General features: G+C 44.3%; 1 protein-coding gene across 1 annotated transcript; it reads right to left on the bottom strand.

Moving 5' to 3' along the window:
* Positions 1-1,920: 1,920 nt before the first annotated feature.
* On the bottom strand, positions 1,921-10,104 carry LOC134047080 (cytochrome c oxidase assembly factor 1 homolog). The gene is given in 6 exon segments (XM_062498008.1): positions 1,921-2,200; positions 4,656-4,732; positions 6,628-6,779; positions 9,654-9,756; positions 10,020-10,064; positions 10,066-10,104. Coding segments are annotated over 6 exon segments (513 nt in total). The 3' UTR covers positions 1,921-2,103.
* Between the last annotated feature and the right edge of the window lie 10,164 nt (positions 10,105-20,268).

The following is a 20,268-nucleotide window of genomic DNA, read 5'->3' as shown; positions in this document are numbered from 1 at the left end:
AGGTTTATGTGGGGATAACTCCTCCAGGCTTGGAAAAGCCAGGGCTGGAGCCAGGCCAGGCAGTGGTGTTGTGGTGCAGCAGCTTGTGAAGCCAGCATGGGAACATTGTCTGTGCCAGCTCAAGGGACAGGGAGGTGGTGAGCAAGTGCTGTGCTGTAGGCTGGGGGGGCTGCGGCCAGATTTCTTGGACACTTGAGCACTTTGCAGCCACTGCAGGTCCCAGGCTTATGGAGCACACAGAGGTGACAAAAGGCAAACGAACAGCAATGCCAGATGGTCCCGGTACAAACACAGGGAGGGACTGAACAGGCTGGAGTTCCTCTCCACAGCCATGGTATCTTTGCAGATTAGCAACAAATCAAAGCTGCAGACAAAGAAGTGGTAACTGAAGGACGGGAAGTGGTTGATTTGGCTTTTTCTTGTCAGCTGCTTGATTTCCCACCAAACTTTTTCAGTGACCAAAAGCCAGAGTTGATCAAGCTCTGAGGTACCAGGTGGCCAGCAGATCTCCATATCCCTGAGATGCTGTTCTTGCTAGTAGTAGTGTAAGGCGATTGGTTTCCCATCACATGAAATTTGATTTGGTTTGTATTTTTTGTGAAGCCAGTAAACAGCAATTTCAATCTTAAAGCTGGGAAATACTGTCTTTTTTTTATTAATTCTAATCCTCTCCCTGGTGTGCTGGGCTTTCATGTGGGTTGGATCAGGTCTTGCAAGTGCTGTTCATCCTGACAGCTATTTGTGAAGTTCAAAATAAAGCAAGCACACGTGTATTGTTTTATTCTAAAATTGTTTATCCAAGATGCCTTTGCTTTGGCCCTTTAGCATCTCTTTTCTAATTAGGCATTTGCTTTTCAGGTTTGTTCAAAAGCCACTTTGCCCTGTTTGCCGGGTCATTGTTAAACAAGAAAATGCTCACTGTTCCCTTAAAGTTCTTTGCTCTAGATCTCCCTTCTCTATCTAATGGCTCTTGAAAAGCTTTGCAGTGCTTATGTCCTTGGTGGATTTCTTGGACTCAAATTTGGAAGAAGAGGTGGAGGGGTGAGGGACAGGTAATGGAGTGGTATAAGCTCTGGGCTATGCCTAGCTGCAGCCTGATTAAGCACCTCTCTTACAGTGAACTTAAACCACTTTCTTATCTGGATGTTCTAAGGGTCTCCTGTTTTCTTCCTGATACAGACAGAACAGTTACTTGTATTTTGGCTATGCCTCAGACTGTGCCTTAGGATTTGCAATTGTTTGCATGGGCCGTTTGGGTTGGAAGTAAATCATTTGGGTTTGGGGGGGTTTGTTAGTTTGGGGTGTTTTGCTTATTCCTCAACTTGCTTGGTGATGGGCAATTCCCCACCTGATGGCAGAGTCAAAATCTCTTGTGGTAGTTAGAAGAAACCATGGCAGTTCCTTCACCTGTTCTGCACCCTCCTGAGTGTCTTTCTCCCTAAATGTCCTTTCCCGAACTTGTTGGGCAGTGCTGGTGTGACGCAGTGCCTTCTTCTGAGTAACCTTCACCATGACCATGAAGAGCAAGTCTCTTCCTGGAATTCCTAAGTTGAGTGGCCTCAGCTATCTCATGAGTTTTATAATGATAACTGTGAGGGTGCAAATCTACCTGATAGGTGGAGTCGAGGGTGTTGCTGCTGAGCTTCACTTTTGCTGCTCGATCCTTCCTGATTTAGGCAAGACCTTGTCAAGAAATAGGGGGAAACTGAGATGGCAAGGCTGCTCAAAACTCTGAGAAGCTGACTTGTCCTAACTTTGGTCTTCCATTGTAAAACAAAGCCCAGTTTCCTGGAAGTTTATTTATTTCACATTCATAATACCAGCATACAGAGGGCATAACACATGACTTCTCTGCAACAGCAACTCTTTTGCAAGATAATTATTTTAGGCTTCTGTTAAACCCATGAATAAACCAGCAAAAGAGAGAAATTACAATTACAACAATGATGAGGTCAATCTTAGAGAAAAAATTGTCTTGAGAGCACCCACTTAAGTGAAACTGTCACTTGTGACAACTGCGTACATTCACAGACACAGCAGGATGCAATCAATTAATGGCTCCTTTGGCTCAGTGGGAGGCGGAGATGCAGCTGTCCCTGATTTTTAGCCTTCTTGCACAACAGTGCTTTCCACCGGAGAGTGGTAAATGGAAATATTCTGACCATCCTGCAGTTTCAAGGTGACATCCTGAAGGCACCAGCTGACACAAACCAAAGAAGATTTTTAACATGTAGCAATCACTTTTAACATGGTAAAGTCAGTGTAGAGACAGCTGACACAGAGAATCAAATCATTCCACACATTCATTGTTTTTAAAAACTCTCTCAAGTGCTTTAAAACTTGGTTTGTGAATACCAGCTTCTGAAAGCTGTTTTCCCTAATATTGTAGCACAGCCCAGACTTAAAGGTCTGGTATGCATGTTCCTAATTTTTTGCAATTCAAATAAAAACCTGCCAGCTATTCTTAGGACATTCGTCCCCTGACCCAGTGCCTTTTTTCCTCTCCATCCTGTGGGTGCATTCCTTGCTCCACTCCTCTCCAGCCTTGGAGCCAGACAGTGTTGCTAAGGAATTATTCTGGCTTGGAAGAGTTCGAACACTGTGTGATCGCTCAATGTGACTGCTGAAAACCTGACAGGGTACGACAGTGGTTGCTCAAAGAAGGAAAACTTCGTTTGTTGGAGACTGAGGGGGAGTCTTTTCCTTCCGCTAATCTCTGCTCCAAACCCACTTCTGAGAAACTGCTGGAAAGGACTATTATTTTGGGGTACTAAAACTGGATTTTTTCAAAAGCTCTTGGCACTGGGCCAGCTCTGCTTTTGCTGGAGTTAGTGCTGAGTACATACAATTAGGTAATTAGGCTGCTGCACTTCTGTGCAACGGGTCTGCAGTAGGGCTCTTCTTAGCAGACCTTTGCTCTCACCCTCAACCTAGGCCAAGCAACCGGGCTTGGAAGTGAGCAGGTTGTTCCCTGCAGTGTGTCCTGGGGGCTCAGCCCTTCTCTTGGTCACTTTGGGGCAGGAGTGATTTTACAGTGCCTTGGCTGCCCTTGCCTCTCAGCACCCTCCCCATCCATGTACTGCCTGCTTCTGGGTGAGTGCCACTTCCTCCTGGACAAAACAAACTCAGAGACTCCAAATTTTCTTCTTCAATTGTCCTCTGTTTTATAAAATAAATAAACCACTACAGACAGCCTGCACATTCCAAGTCAGATGCATTTCAGTGGCTTTGGTGCCTCAGCTACGCTTGCACAGAGCACTCAACTCCTGGTGTCATTTAACTCTGTACCAGTGTGAGAGGTGCCCTGGTCTCCCCTGGAAAAGCACAAATGCATTCTGCAGCATCTCACCAGGCCTGCTTACCTGCTCCTTACTCCCAGCCATTTTACTGTTAGCTCCTCAGTGGGAGGCAAGGGCACCAACTCCTGTCTCAGCCCCATATGAAGCTGTACACAGGACCCTGCAAGTGGATTTGGTGGAGTCTGACAGACTTATCTGCCACAAATCTTTTTACAAGCAGATTCCCCTTTTTTTAATTCTTAGGTTTGCAGAAATTTGCAAAGAGCTCACTTTAAAACAAAACTCCAAGAGATGTGTATGCAACTGCCATAGTTTAACATTTTGCAATCTTCAGTTATCTTCACAGTAACTGTGAACCAAGAATAACAGGGAACTGTCTGTGAAGAGGGGCTAAGGAGGAGTGAGGAGATCAGAGCTTAGGCACCAGGGAAGTGAGGTGTGCAAGAAATGGGGCTAGGGACCTCTGGGGTTATCCCTGGTCATTAGGGAGGAGGCCGCATCCAGTACTGAGTTTCTCAAGTCCCAGCCTAGTGCCTTTCTCACATCCTTTTACACCTTCCTTCCCATACTTACTCAGAAGAGAAATCCAGTAAGTCATGCTCATCTAATTATGAATAGAAAACATCACCATGTGGCTAGTGGCAGTTGAGTGTAAGTTTTGTAGCTTTTGGTTTCTAAACAGAGCTAACAGAAGTACTTAACATAAAGTTTGCATCTAGTAAAGCTTTTAAGTTCATGTAGTAATTCTTTGTTCAGTTCCAGAAACCAGTTTACTACTGACAAAGGAGGCTTCCAGGCTTCAGTACTACAAAAATGTAAAGTCACTTATGGTATTAGAGTATCATTCTACTGTTCTAGCACTTACTTTTAACCATAAGGACCACACTTCTTGGTTAGCTTAAAAAAACAAATCCAGTGTTTTTAACTCACCTTGTACAGCTGTCATATAATGTGTGATTCCCTTACTGCAATCCATAATACCAGACTAGACTTAGGACAGCTGTTCCACAGCCTCTGCACCTCTGTGGGGAGATGGGGTGGGAGGGGACAACACCTTGGCTCACAGCATTTGCATATGTACTGAACTGCAGTCTGCAGAACACACAAAACACCAAGGAATGGCTCATGTTGTTCTTCTATTCATATTCAGAGAGATGGACTAAAAATATTTCTCAACTAACTAGCACTTTTGTCCTAATGAAAGTAATAGCCTTTCACAAGACTTTCAGACAGGAGTTTCTGCTTGATTTGTGTGCATGACCTCAGCAACATGGATGACTAAAGCAAATATCCCGCTCTACTCTTTCCTCCTACCACTTCTTTCCCATTTCTCCTGATACCTCCCCCAGTACACACCACTGACGGGAGTGGTCCATCTCCGAGTTAATGTAGAGGTAGCCTGCTGATTTTGTTCCAGAGACTGGTAACTTTATCTGCAAATGTAAAAGCACATTAAAGATTCAGTAAAGCATATTATGAAACAGACATTTACTCCTTATAGTTAAAGAGCTCACACCTTTTTAACTTTAACACTATCTTTTTTCTCTTTTTACTTTATTTCAGAGTTGGATTAAGCTATCCTAACAGCTAACACGTGTGTGGCTACATAAATATGTCTGCTCTGCCATGCATTAATCTCTCTCTGCCAAAAGAATGTACTGTGCTACAGCTGCAACCCCCAGGGAAAACCACTGGCTCTGAAATATTTATGAGCAAACACCTTTCCTTACCAGAATGCATGGTCATCCAGAGGTGACCTGAACTGTCAGAGCTTCCCATAACCATTACAAGCCTGTAGGTTGAGATCCTCTGCATATCAGTCCCTTAAGACACACTTGAGGTGATGAGATGTTCAGTGAGTCTTTTATTCAGTGTCACAATTTTTATCTCTTATCTGCTTAACAAAAAAAAAGCTGGAGCTGCAGCAGCAACCATGGCCAATTGTACTGTGTCTAATGTCTGAATAAAAGAAATTTTTCAGGTGTAGCATTTGCTGGCAGTGATGCAATCACAGAGAAAATGCCAGGTGTTCACTAACAGACCCAGGAGCTGGGAATGTTGTGAAGTCACTAAATCGACCTGTGCTATAATGATGATTAACCAGCTTATTTCATGAGAACATGAATACTTAGGAGCATGAAAAAGTAGAGAAGAAAGTTGGTGATTTGTGTCTTGGGTGAGGTCAGTAGAAGGCAGGATTTTGACTTCATCCTGAGTCATCCAAGAGAGCAGCATTCTTAAACGGTGACACAGGAAAACACCCGTGGGAAAGGCGATCTTCTTTTCAGTCAACGCATGAGACTGTGTGGGGTTTTGCATGATTCTTTTCCTTAGATATGTTCCCTGGTGGAATCTATAAAACACAGGGAATGTTTTGATCCAGGGTATCAGGTAAGTGCAGCCTGGCTGAAGTTAAATGGAAAGTAATTTTACGTGAGCTGGTTAAAGATTGAGGACTTTTTTATCTTACCCGGGTAGCCACACTCCTTCATTGTACCATCTGACCCATTCCTTAATGCCCTTGCTTGGTCCCCAGCATTCATAACTACTCACCAGTAAAAACAAAATTATTCCAATGTGATGAGTTACCGTACTGAAGGACCTGGAGAGGTTACTAGGGGCAGTCAGTGTTACTAGCAAAACAAAGGAAGGGCAGCCAGTCCTGGATTAAGGGGTAAAAACACCAATGGAAAGTACTCTTGAGGCATAATGCCAAGTGGAAGTAGACTTGTGTTTGCAAGGTTTGCCTGGACCCAGCCCTAGGCTGATACAAGGCAGCCTTGTGCAATACTTCAGCACCCAGCACAGCATTCTCCAGTCACTGAGTAACCCTCATGCTCGGTCTCAGGCTGGGCAGCTGTTCTCAATGACACAAACTTACAGGTGCTCTTAAAAAACACACCATTTATGCTGTACCAGAGCACAGCCTGTAAGAGGCTGTAAAACTGCTCTCAATAAAGCTCTAAAAACTAGCATGGGACATATCTGAGGGGTAAAGGAAGGCAGGTGCTATTTTGAAGCTGGATCTGATACATCTCTGAAAATGATTTTGTGGCTTACAGTGTGAGGGAGGGGACTGACTGTCTTGAGAGGTTCCTTGGAATTCTGTGATGGGCCCAGATAGCACAATGTGGAGATGCTCCTGCTGTTTCTAGGCTAGTAGATTTATGCTCTGGAAATCCATTTCTCTTCCAGATCAACTGGTACTCCATCCTACTTCTTTCCAGTGCCCCCAGGTGACTCATGACCCGCTGAAAATCCCCTGGCTGATCTCTTGTCACCTGACATCTTGGGAAGCCACCCTGTGACACCACCTGCCCAGCGTTACCCGCGCTCTTTGTGTGTCCACACGATTGCTCCCATCTGTCAGGTGGATGTTGTGAACCTTAAGAGGGGGGGCACCCAGGGCTTCCAGGGCATCAGGATTGTGGTTCAGTTGCTCCAAAGCTTGCTGGTAGTACTGGGTCCTGGCAAAACTTTCTAGGTGAGAGAATCAGAGTAGCAAAGAAACTGTTCACTTAAAATCAAAACGTAAGTTTAAAAAAAAAGAAAAATACATTTTCTCCAGACTACCACACCCTCCCTGAAATACAGTCCAAAACCATTAATTAGGAGAAAATTGGCTAAAGGAGGAAACACACCCTTACATCAGAGAAGCAAATGTTATTCAGCTCATTTAAGTGAAGAGGGCTCTGAACATAGCCTGTTCCATTCTGATATACAGATCAGGTTACAGCTGTGTCTCCCCACTTTTCATGCATTTATTGGCTATCTAAAAGGAAGGGGAAAAAAGGTCCAAAAATGAATATCTGAAATGTTCTGATAAAAATACTATTTTAATTTTTTTCTATTGGAGGTACACAAAATATGTAAAAAATGGAGACTATCTTGCAGACATTGAGAGGGGAACAGCTGCTACAGTGGAACTCCACCTGTGGTGTTGGTACAGCTTTCCAAGTGGCAGCCATGAAGCTACCACTTTGCTGACAGATGCCTTAGAAGGGAGGCACTAAGAAGCACCACTCAAGTTACTGGTCAAGCAACCACAACAGCACTGTAGATGGATGCTGCAGTGATGGCACAGGGAGGACAGTTGTGGCAAACTGCTGTTTATCAATGTCTGGTTGCTCTCTATGGATGCCAAAATCTGTACCGTGGTTGCCAATGGACAGGGCATAGCTGAGTAGCTGGAGATTTCCTGACTTTTCATATGGAGACAGAGATTTACTTATTAACAGTTTTAAAACTGTCTTGCTGGGGTTTCTAGATCAGTGTAACTTCACTCTTTTGACATCAAGAAGGGCAGAGTTAAGCTAAGAGTATGTAGCTGTTAAATTCTACTCTGGCAACTTTGCCCTCACCTTTCAAAGGGTTTAAAACAAGGTGTAAAGTCTTTTCTTGGTCTCTTGTCTGTCAGTATTAATCTTGGAGCATGAGGCAGAAGGATGCTGTCCCCTCTCCCTAATTAGAGGCATACCCTGTGAGCAGGCAGCAACCATTTTGCATAGAAATAACTTTGCTAGGCTGTAACCTGTGTTGGTCCTCCTGTGTCCCCTGTGCCTCATCCTAAGGAGCTCCAACCAAAGGAGTTGAAGTATGCCCACCCTTTAGCACCTATAAATCATGGCAAACAGCCACCCAGACCATGTGAAAGTATGTTGTGTTCATCCTGCAGATTGGAGGAGAAATGGATTCTAATTTCCTGGTACTCCTTCTCAGCTGTTCCTTCTTAGCACTTCATGCATTATACATGAAATGCCCAACTAATCCATTTTGTCCCCACATCTTTTGGTAGGGGAGCTGAAAGCATGCTGGAGTTGGCTGAGCAGACTGCTTCCATGAGAAGGGCGTGGAGGTGATGCGAGTAAGTAGAAATAGGATTACCTGAGTATTTGTACAAGCTTGCACAGAGACCACATGCATGCAAACTTCCCTTCAGCCTGAAGGAAGGGAAGGGAAGAGAAGGAATTCTCTCCCACAGCTCCCACCACTATGGAGGCTACTTGCTCCTCACTAGTCCATGTATGGGCCAGTTCTGTGCACTGGGACAGCCCCATGCATGAGACAAAGGAGGAAGGTTCTAAGTGTGGCTCCTGTGTCTGCTTAGAGGATAGAGAAGGACACACTTGGCTGCAGAAAGTGTTCTTTCAACAGCCTGGCTGAGTTATCAGGCAGCTGCTCAGTGGCCACTGAAATCACAAGAGAACCAGAAGTAGCCACTGCAATGTGCCACTTGACTGCACAGCCCAGGCATGTGGGGAACCAGCCCTCGGGCTTGCTGGATTGCACACAGGCTGGCTACCCCACGAGATTTCTAGATAACAGTACTGAAGCTGAAAATTAAAAAATGCTAATGTCCTTGTAAAAGCCAGATTCAATATTTTAAAGCATAAGGATCATATTTCTGTCATGTACTCCAGAGCCTGGAGGCATGAGCTGCCTAAAATTAAAGCCTGCTTTCCACCCCTGTCTGATTTATTATTAATATGTGTAAAATGAAGGGAAGGTTTCAGAGCTTATCTGAGGGCTTGAGAAACAGGCTCAGCTACACTTTTTTTCTGGCAGCATCCACGGGTATCAGGGTAGGTGAAAAGCAATAGCATTTGATAGCACCAACAAGGGAAAGGCATAGGGCCAATAAGCCTATGGCACCCCCTGAGAGAGGCAAAGCCTATTTCTGTGCTGATGCTAAACACCTAAAAGCAGTTTTAATAAAAAATAAACACCTATAATTTGGACTAATAATGTGGATTCTTGTCTTCTTCAAAGACACATAGCAACTAGAGATGTCTATAAACAGCAACATCACCTGTCTAGCTTTTCTCTTTGTCCTGGTCGTGTCCTGTCTGAGTGCTGACTGCTCTTATCCATACTTCATTCAGGAGAAACTCATGATTTCTTGGCACTTCACAGGTGTGTTGTGTTTAAGGGCCAGCACCACACAGGGATTTACAGATAAAACTGCTGGACTTCAACACCTTCTCACAGATGGTCCTCTTTTACTGCCCAGTTACAAAATCTCAGTGAAGAAGTGAAACCTGCTTTACTGCAGGTGAAGCTTTCACTTCACCATCACCCTCAGGAAACCCCCAAAAACCAGACTTTCTTCTGGCCACAACAGCCTGCTCCCTACGCAATATGCACCTCTGGAAATGTTCGCCGCAGCACTTGGGAGAGCAAAAGCCCTGGACATGAAAAAAGGGGAGCCCACAGAGGCAGAGCCGAGAAGCTCAGCCACATTTCCCTTAACTTCATCCCCTTTTCACAACTCGCATGCTGCTATTTTCCCCGCTACACAAAAGCCAGTGAAAGGGGCAGAGGAGAAATAAGGTTGCTGACAACACCAAGACTTACTTTGCATAAGATTATACATCAAGATACATCCCCCGCTGCTGAACAGTCCCACGAAAACAGCCATTTGCTGCAGTTTCCTTAGAGAAGCTGGCATCTTTCCTCCCTGTAAAGAAGACAGTTGTTGTAGAAGAAGAAAGCCAAGGGGTTACTTCCCCCTCCTCCTCTTTCCTAAAAGCCCTTTCCAACCAGGCCTCAATGAAAGCGCAGCGCACAGGCATCGAGCTCTTGCTTGCTGGGGCCCCACCGTGCGCCCAGAGGGAAGAGTGGTGAGAACAGAGCAAACTGGGAACCCAGCTGGGTTGAATGTGTTTATTCAACTTCTTTTAGTGATGCCACCACTTCGCTAATTGCCGAGAAGAAAATGACCTCCCTGGTGTGGCCGGGGGCCAGCGCGGTGGCATTGTGGCGGGGGCTCCCGGTGCCCGTGTGCTCGCTCGCACACTGCGAGCATTCAGGCTCCGGGGGCCGGATTTCTCTCTCGAGTAAACTCGTCTAAAGTAAACACGCTCGCGGCAGGGATGGATCTGGCCTTGAGTAGTACGGGACAGAGCCAAGCCAGCTCTGTGCCAGCGAAGATAATGGAGCCGGGGTGTGTGTATTCTGCTGTGTCAATTCTTCTCCCGAGCTGCGGATAAACAGGAAGTCTCTCGCAAGCTGTTTTTCTTCCTTCCTGTGCCCCCCAACCAAACTTGCCCTTTTTAATGAGTCACAATTTTGACATTTGCATGCATGACCCAGCAGAATAACGAACATTTCCATAGCTTGGGTAAGAGGGGGACTGAAGCGCCTGAGCTAATGCTCCTGCCCATAGCAGGTTAGTAGGAGTCAAGCTGAGTCGTCAGCGGGGGCGTAGCACTTTGCTTCGGGCTGTGGCAGGATGGGACTTGAACAAGCATCTGAGTATTGGCTTCTGCTCTCGATTCTCTTGGACCTGGGATGGGACAGAGGAATGGTCTTGACAGCAACTGAAACAAAAATAGCAAAAAGCTTTTCTTTTTCAATGGGCACATAGGCATATGAATAACTGGGGGAGCTGTGTGGACTTCTAATCCCAAAGGCTTCACACCTCAATACTTGTCACACGAAGTTGTGGCTTAAATGCTACATTCATTGAGAGCTGATTAATAAACCAAGGCCCAAACCAGTTCCAGAACTGTGACCTGGGCAAGGTCGTTTGAGCCCTGCTGTGGAAACCACCCCAAGTATGTGTTAGTCAGGTATTGTTCAGCTGACAGCCACAGTTCAGCAAGGGTGGAGAGAAGTGTCAGAACATTTTCCCATTGTGGCGAGGTCAGAGTGACATGGGCAGCCTCCTTCTGCTCACCACTCTGCTGACATGCCCTCATACTGACACCTGCATGCTCTAAACTGAGGGACACTCGGACTCCCCTGGAAGTAGTCACAGCACCAAACCTATCTGAGTTCAAGAATAGTATGGACAAGGCTCTTGGGCACTTGGTGTGCTTCTTGGGGCGCTCTGTGCGGGGACAGGAATTGAACTCCATGATCACTGTGGGTCCCTTTCAACTCAGCATATTCTATGATTCTACAAAACTGTGAATGCAGCTCAGGTACAAATTTAATCTCCTGCCCTGTTGGCACTAGCACTTGGTTGTAATGCATGCTATTCCTAGGCTGAATGCTTTCCTTGTTAACTAGTTTCCTTGATTTTTAAGAACCCTTAGTACTTAAGTTTACCATTTAAATAATTTCAGATTTGTGGATGGCTAGTAGTATTAGCAACCCAGAGAGGCATGTGCAAGTTATGCCTATTTTATGCCCATAAATATTTTATGCTTATTTTATGCCCCAAAATGCCTAAACTGTGCCATTAGTATAGTCAGCTATCATCTCTCTCACTCCTGATCTGTTTCTCTGATGAGTTTTTTCTTCTCACTTCCCCTGGGGAACTTGCATGGCATGAGAAGTTTCAGCAGAGGAAATGTGCAAGTGTGGTTTTACAGAAAAACAGTGGTAGTCATTTCACAAGGATAGTGAGAACTTCCTGCTCGTCTGCTTGTGTTTGCAACTTTCTTTAAATCCCCGCAGAATCTGATTAATAACCAAGTTTCTTATAAGATATATCTGCCCTGGCAAAGGCTCTGACACCAACACCACATAACAGGGATGGGAAAAACCCCATGGTAAATCTGGAGGATCAGATAAAACAGTTTGTGACCTGCAGCATTTGTTTTTGCCCCTTTTAAAGTTGTGGCCAGGCAAAATTTGCTTTCTGTGATTAAATTCAGAGTAATTGAATGCAAATGTCTGGGGGTGAGGGGTGCTGCTGGCAGTTTGCTGAGTAAGGCGGGGAAGACAGGGAGCTCTTGCACCAGTGAGGTTTTGACTGAGGCTCGGGGGCCTGCCCAGTAAACAGCAGAAATTAGAGGCCCTGCAACTCACTGTCAGTGGGTTTGAGGTTTGTTAAGTCTCACAGTCTGCTCACACCCAGACAAGAGAGATGGATATAAAGCAAGAAAAGCTTATTGCTGATCAGTCACATGCTCACACCCACTCTCTCAACACCTCCGCTCCAGTGTTACAGTGTAGAGACGGTGCCATCTGGCAAGGGAGCTTGGCAGCTGAGGAGTGGTGATCCCATTAAGTACTGCTGCCTCATGCAGCATGCCTGGCTGCTCCTGAGGTGCTGCCCCTGCCCACAGCTGTCTTCTGTTGCTGCTCCTGATGAGGCAGAGATGTGGAGAGCTGAGGTACACCCAAGTTGTGCACCAAGGTCTTCATCATGGTAACAGGTAGAACATCTCCATTGCTCATTTTCAGTCACAGTCGGAAGCCCATGGCTGGACCACCTCATCCCTGTCTAGCCCTTGATGCTCTGGTCCCACTTGTTTCTCAGCTGTTTTCCAAAGTCCTATGACAGCACACTGTGGGAAAAGGTTCAGAGCTACGCATTTTAACAAGCTTCTCAAGACTGCAAACCCTCTGAGCAATCCCATAACTCCTTGCCAGCCTCCAAAACCAAGGACAGAAGTGTCCTTGGAGCCCAGAGCACCCCTCTCAGAGGGGCTGCTGCTTCCCTTCCCTGCCATCATGGTCCCTTGTGGAATGGACGCTTGAACATTGCAGCCTTGAGCATCCTTTGGCACACAGCTGCTGATGATTACTGAATGGTGAGTTTGCAGAAGACCAGAATGGAATAAGGATCTGTGGTCTGCAAGGACTTGTCAGTCAGATTTCTGTCCTATGGCCAGCTGTGTTTACTGCTCTGTTGGCTGCTCTGCTGAAGTGCCATGGGAGTGGCTCACTAAGGAAGAGAAGCAGAATCGTGCCCAGAGGTGTGCCTCCTGTCCTGAGCCTTTGTGAACATGACATACAGCTTGCGAACTGCAGAGGCTCTCACAGGGAAGGACCAACCCCCTCCGCTTCATTTGCCACGAACTGTAAGTATTTGAGAGAATTTTATAGATACAACATGCAATTGCCTCCTAAGGAGAAAGTTCATGCTGCTATCTATGGTCATCTGCCCTGAGAACCTGTTGTATCACTAAAAGAGTAGTCAATTGGTGGAAAAACAGACTTTTCCACGGCTGGTAATGAAAAAAGCACAACTTCCAAGCTATGCTGTACTGCAAAGACGTCTTTTCCTCCATGCTACTTGCAGTGGTAAGAAAGATTAAGTAGAGATTAGCATGCACAAAAACACTCAACCCACAGTTACCTAAAGAAGTGGCCTTAAATCGTTGTAAGTAGCGTTTCCAAAACATAACTGTTAAAGAGCAGAACACCCTAACAATAGTGACATTCACTTTGTGCCTTGAAAATAGTAGGATATGGAGGAGAAGGCTTGACTTCAAAGCTAAGGGGGACTCAGCCTGTTAACAAGATTTAGCAAACTCCCAGGGTCACATGTGAAATGGTGGGTTACTGCAACAGTAAAGGCTGTTTTTGATTAGACTTTGTTTTCTCCACACAGGATCTTCTAAAAATAGGCTGGCTTAAAAGAGTCTCCCTTATTTTGGCAAATTTGGGTTTTCTGTTTGGTTTCTGAAATTTGTGTGGCAAAGGTTGGTGTTGGGCACCTCCACCAAAGGCAGGTTTTGGAGAAGAAGGGAATTTTCACCAAGCATAAACATTATTTTCCCCGGAATTAAGCAAGGGAGCTGGGGCTGTAGGTTTTATGGGGAAGGTATTTCCTCCTCCTTCTCCTTGTCCTTCTCCTTTTCCTGGTGCGACCAAACTCCACCATCATCTCCAGTCTCTGGGTGATACCACAGACCAAACAGCAAACAATAATACTGCTCTGAAACAACAGAGAAGCAACTTGATCAATGCAAACTCAGTGTGACACTGCTGCCTATCTCAATCTGGGACATTGCCTACCCACCTGGTCAGGGCAATAGCATGCCAGGCCACCAATGCAAGCAACTGGGAGCCTTTAAACCACCTTGAACCACTGCACTCTTGAGGCATTGGAATGACACACTAAATAGGTGCAGCAAAAGACTACTATTAAATTAAATTAAAATTTATCAATAGACCTGAACACAGACTTGAGCATCTAACTTCAAGGCTGGAATTGCTGCTGACCCTTCTGCAATGGAACTCTCCCTTGGGCTGGTAGGTTTATGATTGGCCCTAGGCACAGCTTTTCAGCAAACCACCCAGGAAGTCACAGGAGATGAAGGGAATGTCAGGCAAACCACACACGAGCACACACTTGTATTTCACATTCTTGCTTTCTTGCCCATCCATTGATCTTCTAAGATCCATAAGGCAGGCATCTGGGTGTAAGCCAATTTCTATACTAATAACATGCTAGGACAACATTTTAGACACATCTTTTTGACACTCACTGTCTACAATATCCCTTCATCATCAGTACTCTCATCAAAACCAGGATGGTACAGCAGAATTGTTCTGACAGGATCTCAGCATATTATTTTCCCCTTTTTTCATGGAAATAGCCTCAACATATTATTTACCTCATTTATGAGACGTAACACCACAAATTTTTGACCCTGCCAGCGTGTTCAGAAACATCAAAGACTTTGCATGTATAGAACACCTTCACCAAGTCCTCAGAAACTTGTAGTAAAGTTTGCTTAATTCGCAGTCAAACCAAAAGTAGTATTAATACTTTTTCTTCCTTTCCCCCCCTCAGTTATTCTTCACATGCACTGAAAGCACATTTCCTGGCATTTAGGGAGGTAAAACCTCTTTTTAGACAGCTTTGAAATAGTCCCTTCCAGGACCTCCTTGCAGATCAGTTCCTAGATTTGTGTAGCTGGCCTTGGTGCAAATGCTTTAAGGGGCCCACTCTACATATGAGAAAGGCTACTGGCAAGAAAGCCAAGAAACAGTGTTAAGTTTATTTTCTGCCTTTGCTACTAGCTAATTAACAAGGGAAGAGAAAGTAGTCAATAAAGTGATTAAGGAGTCTAAACAGCCACCTCACTCTTATATAACTTTTCCTGAGACACGCACTACAAAGCAGTTGGCCTTCTCAGTTAGCATAAAACTTGCATGGTGCCTTCAAATATCTTAGTTTCATTTCATTTTCCTTCCCTCTTGGGCACTCTTATTTTCATGTTTCTATTCTATTTACAGAGTATAATTTCTGTTCTGCTGTCACGGACAACTTCCCTTTGTGCTCTTAAGCTGCACCGTCTCATCTGGTGGGCTCACCTGCGCTGCATTTCTCTTCCTCTTGCTCGCTCACCTTCACCCTTTTCTGTGCCCTCTTCCCTGAAAATATTGCACCACAACCCTGGTGCTAAGCAGACAGAAACAGTGGGGCCACCACTCCCATTGTCCAAGGAGTCCTATTGTCTCCTGCTGTCCCTTGGTTTATCCCCCTGTGAATAGAGCCTGTCTCCCTAACTGCAGGTAACAAAGGCAGGTCCCAAAATCCTTCATTGGTTTTCTCTAAGTTGGAAAGATGCTACAGTCTAGTTTGTTCAGTCTCTTTGAAGGCCAGGCCCATGTGCCAGCAGTTCAACAGCCTGCTCCAGATCCCTCTCTAACACAACTAGAGCTGCCCATACTTTGCACTGAGATACAAGGGAAATATTGCAAAAACGAGGCACAACCAGGGCATATTATTAGAGAAACAGGATAATTATACCTACAGTGTGACCCATTTTTGCTGCTATTGGAAGATGGCATTATAGGTTAATGCCTAATAATGTGTCATTAACATCCCTAATTGTATGCTTCTGTAATTGGACATCATGCAGGGGGGAAGAAGGTGTGAATGTTTATCTTTTGCGTTTTAGAGGTGAACTGGAAAGGATTTAAGAGTAAGAATTCATATAGGGTAAATGAAAAAGCTGCATCCAAGGTGCAAGAAAAAAAGATCAGTGGTGTTTATGGGTTTAACAGTGAGTGGTTTACCTGAGAAAGCTGTGGCACAGCTTCTTGGCTTCCTTGCTGCTGGGAGTGAGGTCATGAGTGCTGCAATCCAAGGTTCAAAAGAATTGCTCTGTGCTGTCCCTGCACCTCCCCACAGCCTGCAACACAGGCCAGCTTCCAAATGGGCACATTAAAACAAAAGAATTGTATAAAGAAACAGCAGAGTCCTTTGACTTTCTCATGCTGTCATGATGAGAGGGAATAGCATTCTGTGCTTAGCAGAAAGGGACTGTCAAGCCAGTGAGGTTTTCATAGTGTGATGTGTGTTTCCCATATATAATTGCCTAGAATAGGTTCACTGAACCTGCAAGGTAAAGGAGCAGGGAATAGTACAAAATTATTTCTCATGGAAAGTGTTCGCAATTCTAAGCAGTTCTAACTACTTATCTATCTTGGTAGTTTGTGGGCATATATCTATGTCCAATGCACTCATTATGCTGAAGCCATTGACAAAATCTCAAAGCCAAAGCCAATATCCAATCTAGCTTTAAGTCAACTTACTAAATACTGAGATGTGTGAAAGAATCTAAAACCACCAGGAATGTGTGAGAACCTTCTTTGCTAACAGGTTATATTTTACCTTGAAAAAGGAAAAGAAAATGGTCTCAGAAGTTCACAGAAGTGCTGCAGACATCACTGGGCTAGGAACTCTATGTGGCTATGTTAAAAATCAGTACCGACCTGGAAGTTTACTGTCTCTAACTCCAATCAGATAATCAGATAAGGTTTATGCTTGTCTATAGTCTTTCTGACTTCAATAATATCATCCACATGCACGCATTAAACAGGCATACAGTAGACAGTGACCTAAAGGAACTGAATGCCAGGGGAGGGCAGTCACAGGGGAAAAAGATGTTTAAAGCAGGAACATAGTGTAAATCATATGATGCTTTCTCCATTGTCTGCCTTCAGAAATGAGGGGGTAAAAGATGTGGTCTGCTCTGCTGTGGTCAACATAGAGCCTGATTTACAAAGCTTTTAAAAATATCAGTGGTGCTGAGAAGGTCTGCAGTCCTGTGCCCAAACACCTTGCTGATCTAATGCTTTTTATAATACAGTATTACAGCTGTACATCCTTTTGGCACTTAACAAACACCCTTCTCCTATTACTTCTTACTGAAGACCAAAACTAAAAATAAATGCTACCCTAATTCTTCTCAGATGGGGTAAGTTTATTTCAAGTGCCCTTTTTTATACCCTCACAGAAGCACCCCTCCTTCAGAAAAGGAGGACTCTACCCTTCTGAAAGTCATATCCCTTTTAAATATATCAGAAAAACACTTACAGCCCATGGCTTTAAAGAAAACTAATTACTTTCAAACATCTTGCACACCTGGATCAGTTCCAGAAGTTGGTCCTTGCCCATATGAGCAGAACTGGTTCAGAATCAGCTAAATTTGTTAACAAAAACTAGGACCTGGGGAAGAGCTAACCTCAAAGACTTAGGACTTTTTAATAAGCCGGGGACCAAAACCAGGACAAGACCAACTGGGATTCTGACCTAGAAACATTCCATTACCAGAAAGGCAAAAAAGGGAAAATATAATTATGATGGGTACCATTGAAAATAAAAGAAATAAGTTTCCATAGTACTTGAAGTTTCTGTTCAGACAGATCCAACTCGTTAACTTGTGCACAGAGCTGTGCAAGACAGAGAGTGCAAAAGGGCAAAGGAAGTGATGGAATCTGCCACATTGCACATGCAGCATCTGGAGTCAGACCTTTAACTTCATCTGGGGAGTAGCTACTGATTTATTAATTCACCCTTGGAAAAAGGAAAAATTATGCTGGATGCTCACAAAATAGTTGGACATGAATCAGATTCTCTTCCAAATATGAGTCAGGACAAGAGGAATTTCAGAGAACAGCTGACTGCAATCCATATTTTCCTCCTCAGAATATGTATGGGAAAGATTTTAAGGAATAAATATTTCTCTGTTTAATAACTTGAATGTGATTCACTAAATCTTCAGTCCTTCAATAGTTCCTGTTAGGGAAGGCAGGCAGGGTTTTGTTTTGTTTGTTTTTTTTCATTTTGCAGAGCTGTGGCAGAAGAACACAGAACAACTTCACAGGAAGCCAGTACCAGGTCAGGCACTTGACTCCCAGAGACCTGGGCTGTTCCCTGTTGCCTGCCCATTCCCTCTCTTAGGTTAAAACATGCCAGACTAGACAGATTTTGCACAAATCCAGGACCGTTTCCTAAAGCAAACCTATCTTTAGAAATATGGGGACAAGCTTTCCTTTATGGAGCTACAGCACAGGGCTTTGTCCAGCAAGGAGGCGTGATAGTCAAAGAGCTGGACAAAAGCACAGACTACACCTTTATGTACTGTTGAAGGGTGAGATTTTTCAAAATGTTGTGTGGTTTATTTATGTGTGGTCAATAGGTGATACCTTTACACGATCATGGTCTTCAAAAAGATCTTTGAAAATTTAGCATCTGCTTTATAGCATTCAAAGAGGGCTGCTAACAATGCACACTATTTCCACAGAAAATGGTAATCTTCAAATACTAGTTTGTGGTGTTTGTTGATTAAATACTAGATTCCCGAGGGCTCAATACAATGCAATTTGGCAAATGTGGTATATGTGAGACACATAGGTAGGCTGCGATCCATTTCTGTTTATGGTTTTTTTTTCCCCATACATGCTACTCAGCTCTGTGGTGGTGAGAATTAGGAAGAAGGATGGATACCATGGCTTTTGTATGATGTTGCTCCTAGGGACCTCTGCTTACACAGAAAAAGCCCCTGCTTAGAGTTACTTCCAGCCTATCTGTGACTTTTTCAGTTCACATGATACCAGCAAAAACAAAGCAGAAGACAGAGCTCCCAGGTTTCACAAGCAGCTCAGGGGCTGACTCACTGTATCACTGTGGCTGAAACTATAAAATTTGGGTGTCTCAATTCACACATGCAAAAGTAAGTTACTAAACACTTCCCGGTTCCTACTTTGCTGGAAGATACTGATATTTAATGGCTTCAAAGTGCTCTGACAGCCTAAGATGTAATTTTACTTAGGCGTGCAATTGCTCATGTGCAGTACACACATGTTAAGAGCACGACAATGTGCTCCAGACAAAAAAAAAATTGCGGTCTGGCGTAGGGTGTGTTGTAGGACCAGCAGAATAATTATAGCAGCTGCAGTTGGTACTTATTAGAAAATTAAAGAAGCTGTTAACAGGTCATTAATAATCTACCTGCCTTAATAGTATTCAGTCAACAGGCATGAAGGTGAGGGGGTGGAGGAAGCAGTCACACCTTCCTCTAAGCCACTGTAGAAGACCGATACCCTCATTTATCATCACTTTGTAATCTGCTGGTTTACTTCCCTCCTGGTGTCTCTTCCCACTGGCTTTTCTCTCACTGCTGACTCTCACACCAAAGGACTGCAAGGCTCTTGGCCAAGGAGGCCACCTGCAACAGCCAGTCCCAGAGGAAAGCCAGCCCCCTCTGCAGTGTCTCAGCCTGGCAGTTGTCTTCCTGCTGTTGCCTGTAAACACCTCTCCTGAGTGTGTTCTCCTACTTTTAAAGACTATTTTGTATGTAAGGTATCCCTGTCCATCTACAGCACACTAGGATTTGTTCTCTTGTGTCTTGGTCCTTGCCTCCCTCATGTAGGCAGATGGTTGGAGGACGAGGGAAAAGCAACTTGCTCCCTGCTTCTTCAGACAAACACACACTCTCCAGAGCAGACAGATGCCTTACAGGCAGATTCAGGGCATCAATCCATCTTTTGGGTTCAGCTGTGGAGTATAAAACATTTCCTGGCTCTGGTCTAATGCTTTTTGACATTGTCAGGCCCCCTTCAGTGAACTACCGCTTGTAACCAACTTGACAGCAAATATTGTTCTACATTTATTAATACTGTATGTGTTATCTTCAAAGTGACAGGTTCCAAGGCCAGGCATCAGCTGTGCTCAGATCTGACCTTAAAAAAAAAAGAATCAGACAATAGTACAGACCTCCTGCTGCTAGTAAGTAAATAAATAAATAAATAAAAGCATGCCTTCCTCATGCTGCTACCACATGGTTTTATCCTTTCAATCTCAATTTTGCAGTACTTTTTTCTTTTACTTGGAGTCTTAAAATATGAAATACCTGCTTCCCTGCACTCTCCTCTTCTTGGCTTCTTTAGGAAAGGAATTTTGGGTTTTTTCCCTAGTCTTACTTTATTCCTTGCTCTATCATTTGGATGCAAACATATATTGAAGAAACATGAATCTACATAAAAGTTCAGC

Source organism: Cinclus cinclus, chromosome 1 (assembly GCF_963662255.1).
Source record: "Cinclus cinclus chromosome 1, bCinCin1.1, whole genome shotgun sequence".
NCBI lineage: Eukaryota > Metazoa > Chordata > Aves > Passeriformes > Cinclidae > Cinclus > Cinclus cinclus.
This window is presented reverse-complemented; position numbering and strand designations above follow the sequence as displayed.